This window comes from Tupaia chinensis, unplaced genomic scaffold (genome assembly GCF_000334495.1).
Source record: "Tupaia chinensis unplaced genomic scaffold, TupChi_1.0 Scaffold000355_1, whole genome shotgun sequence".
Taxonomy (NCBI): Eukaryota; Metazoa; Chordata; class Mammalia; order Scandentia; family Tupaiidae; genus Tupaia; species Tupaia belangeri.
Genome location: NW_006159850.1, coordinates 15,030,476 through 15,034,650, shown reverse-complemented (window position 1 = coordinate 15,034,650; position 4,175 = coordinate 15,030,476). Strand labels below are relative to the sequence as shown.

Here is a 4,175-nt window from a genome sequence, read left to right as displayed (position 1 = left end):
GCTTCGTTCTTTTGCTCCGGCCTGTGGCGCCGTCAGGATGGGCAAGTGTCGCGGTCTTCGTACTGCCAGGAAGCTCCGCAGTCACCGACGGGACCAGAAATGGCATGATAAACAGTATAAGAAAGCCCATTTGGGTACAGCCCTCAAGGCCAACCCTTTTGGAGGTGCTTCCCATGCCAAGGGGGTTGTGTTGGAGAAAGCAGGTGTCGAAGCCAAACAACCAAATTCTGCCATCAGAAAGTGTATCAGGGTCCAGCTAATCAAGAATGGCAAGAAGATCACAGCCTTTGTACCCAACGATGGTTGCTAGAACTTTACTGAGGAAAACGATGAAGTTTTGGTTGCTGGATTTGGTTGAAAAGGTCATGCTGTTGGTGACATTCCTGGAGTCCGATTTAAGTTTGTCAAAGTAGCCAATGTCTCTCTCTTGTCTCTATACAAAGGCAAGAAGGAAAGACCAAGATCATAAATTTTGATGGTGAAAACACAGTAGTAATAAATTTTCATATGATTAAAAAAAAATCAATATGTAAAAATCAGTTATGTGGGACCAGCAGATGGTATAATGGTTACATTGCTAGACTCCCACATAGACAACTGCAGTTCAAGTCCTGGATCTGGCAGCTTAAAACTCACACCAGGCGTGTGTGCATACATGCCCAATATCCTGAGAGGAGAATGAAGGCAAAGGGGTTGCGTTGTAGCCATTCACGCCTATTATGGAAGGGAGTGATAGAGGCTGGGACCCCAGACAGGATCTTGCCAAGCTGCCCTCCACCCCCAGCTCTCTAGCTGGTCAGGATGACGGCACACCTGTTGGTGTCTAGGTGGATCTGGGGCCCAGGCCTCCCCTTATGGCTCCAGCAGGCAGTGGTGCCCTGCAGCCAGTGGCACCCTAGGGCATGCATTAGGTGGGCCACAGAGGGCTGTATTTTAAGTATCTTAAAGGTTGAATTTTTGCATCCCATGGAAAATTTTTGCATCCCATCTGAATTCCTGGTACATCTTACTCATATATGCATTTTTAATTTTCAACAATTTATTTACAAACGTGCTTCCTGTAATGTTACAGAACCTGCAAATCCTGATGCTGTTTATGGGCTAAATTGTTTCACAGCACCTTCCAAAGAGACAGTCTTGTTTGACTTTCAGATTGAAATGTATTGTGTAGGTGATGACCCCCAATTCTTCAAAGAAAACAGTCAGCAGAAACATGCAGGGTGAGTGCACATCTGTACTCCAAATCTAGACAGAATGGAGAAATGGAGGAGAAGGGATTGCAGTCTAGCTATACCTTATTGGAGGGGAGGGGGAATGCATTCTCTCTCTGTCTCTCCCCTGATCTCTTTCGCTCTGTCTCTGGCAAGTACATGCACCCTCTGACAAATTAAAGAAAAAGAAAAGGGAAAACAATCCACAGAATTAGTCCATGTGTGTCTTAATTTTTGTGCTTCAAGCATTCTTGTCCCTTAAGACATTTACTCACTTGATAACTGAAATTGGAAGTATTTTTACACGATGCCCCATTTTAAAAATAAAGCTACAAGACTGCTTCCTTTGCCGGGGCTTATACTAAGAACAATACAGAAAAGATTAGTGTGGTACTAGCAAACCAAATTTGACGGCATATTAAAAGGATAATAAGCCTTGTGTGCGTGTGCTAGAGGGTGCATGCACTTGCTAGAGAGAGAAAGGGGGAGAAAGCACTCCCTGTGGGGAATGGGCATGCTGCAGTCCCTTCTCCATCGCTCCTTCCTTTCAGTACTAGAACTGTGTAGTCAGTCACGTGGGGTCCAGCTGCCTTAACTATAAGGCCACAGAGCATGTCAGGATAATGACCATTGTTAATCAGTAATATGCTATTGGGACCATAACGAAGTGGGATTTATTCCCGGGATGCAAGGATAGTTCGGCATATTAAAATCAACATAATAAATCACATTAGTAAAACGAAGGATAAAACATGATCATTTCAACTGATGCAGGAAATGCCGTTGACAAGATTCAACTCCTTTTTGTGATTAAAACACTCAACAACTTGCAATAGAAGAAAACTATTGCTTTTTTTTAAGAGAGTTCTTTTTATTGCTATAGGGTGCTTGTGCTTTCCAGAGAGACAGAGAGATAAAGAGATACAGAAAGTGAGAAATCACCCCCTGAGGGGGATGGCCACGCCACAGTCCCTTCTCCAGTCTCCTTTTGGGATCTTGGGTGCAAACACACACACATGCACCTGGTGTGAGTTTTAAGCCACTGGGTCCAGGACTTGAACTATGGTCAACTGGGAGTCCAGAAACATAACTATTATGCCATCTGCTGGTCCTAAAGGGAATTATCTCAACATAATAAAGACCATCTATGAAAAGCCCAAAGCTAACATTGATAATGAGGAAAGACTGAGAGCTTTTCCTGTATGATCGGGAACATGGCAAGGACACCAGCTTTCATCACTTCTATTCAATATAGGATGGGAAGTCTTAGCCAGAGCAATTAGATAGGAAAAGAAGTATTTTGGATTGGAAAGAGAGAAGTTAAATTATTTGTTTGCAGAAGGCATGAACTTATATGTAGGATCACTAAAGATTACACACACATGCAAAACAAATCAAAAACAAAACAGAACTATTGGGAGTAATCAAATTCAGCAAAGTTGCAGAATAAAAAAATCAATATGGCCTGGGCTGCTTCGTTCTTTTGCTCCGGCCTGTGGCGCCGTCAGGATGGGCAAGTGTCGCGGTCTTCGTACTGCCAGGAAGCTCCGCAGTCACCGACGGGACCAGAAATGGCATGATAAACAGTATAAGAAAGCCCATTTGGGTACAGCCCTCAAGGCCAACCCTTTTGGAGGTGCTTCCCATGCCAAGGGGATTGTGCTGGAGAAAGTAGGGGTTGAAGCCAAACAACCGAATTCTGCCATCAGAAAGTGTGTCAGGGTCCAGCTAATCAAGAATGGCAAGAAGATCACAGCCTTTGTACCCAACGATGGTTGCTTGAACTTTATTGAGGAAAACGATGAAGTTCTGGTTGCTGGATTTGGTCGAAAAGGTCATGCTGTTGGTGACATTCCTGGAGTCCGATTTAAGGTTGTCAAAGTAGCCAATGTCTCTCTCTTGGCTCTATACAAAGGCAAGAAGGAAAGACCAAGATCATAAATTTTGATGGTGAAAACACAGTAGTAATAAATTTTCATATGATTAAAAAAAAAATCAATATGTAAAAATCAGTTATGTGGGACCAGCAGATGGTATAATGGTTACATTGCTAGACTCCCACATAGACAACTGCAGTTCAAGTCCTGGATCTGGCAGCTTAAAACTCACACCAGGCGTGTGTGCATACATGCCCAATATCCTGAGAGGAGAATGAAGGCAAAGGGGTTGCGTTGTAGCCATTCACCCGGGAGGTAATTTCTTGCGCTCGCTCTCTCTCTCTCTCTCTCTCTCTCTGGCAAGTGCGCATGCCCTGTAGCAAAAATCTCTCTCTCAAAAAAAAAAAAAAATCAGTTATGTATCGATATACTAAAAATAAACAATCCAAAAAAGGAAATTTAAAAAGCAGTTCTATTTACAATAACATTTAAAAGAGAATACTTAGAGATAAGCTAACCAAGGGTAAAAGGCTTTTACAATGAAAATCTAAAACATTTTTTAAAGAAATTAAAGAAAACACAAATAAATGGAAAGATATCCTATGAATATGGGTTGGAAGACTTAATATTGTTAAGATGTCCATATTACCCAAAGTGATCTACAGATTCAATTCAATTCTTTTTAAAAATCTCAATGGCTTTTTTTTTTTTTAGCAAAGTTGAAAAAAATGCATTCTAAAATTAATGTGTAATCTTAAGGTGTCATATCTAAAGTATTTTTGAAAAAGAAAGTTAGGGAACTCACATTTCCTTCATTTCAAAACATCTTACAAACACAGTAACCAGAACAGCGTAGTAGTAATAAAAAGATAAATAGATGAATGGACTAGAATAGAAAATGTAGAAATAATAAACCCTTGTATATATGGTCGAATAATCTTTTTTTTTTTTTTTGAGAGGGAGATTTTTGCTATAGGGTGTGCGTGCTCACCAGAGAGGCAGAGAGACAGAAAGTGAGAAATCACTTGCATGAGGTTTTTGTTTGGTTGGTTTTTTTAATAGAGATTTTTTTCCTATAGGGCATGTA

General features: G+C 41.1%; 1 protein-coding gene and 1 pseudogene across 1 annotated transcript; both read left to right on the top strand.

The window, feature by feature from the left end:
* On the top strand, positions 1–512 carry LOC102487134 (40S ribosomal protein S23 pseudogene; annotated as a pseudogene).
* Positions 513–2,683: 2,171 nt separating this feature from the next.
* Positions 2,684–3,195, top strand: LOC102486739 (40S ribosomal protein S23). Its single transcript, XM_006152671.3, has one exon. The coding sequence runs from the start codon at positions 2,721–2,723 to the stop codon at positions 3,150–3,152; it is 432 nt and encodes a 143-aa protein (XP_006152733.1). The 5' UTR covers positions 2,684–2,720; the 3' UTR covers positions 3,153–3,195.
* Positions 3,196–4,175: the final 980 nt, after the last annotated feature.

Bases quoted from the DNA above. Each gene is read 5' to 3' on its own strand.
- LOC102486739 (XM_006152671.3), top strand. From the start codon at position 2,721: ATGGGCAAGTGTCGCGGTCTTCGTACTGCCAGGAAGCTCCGCAGTCAC.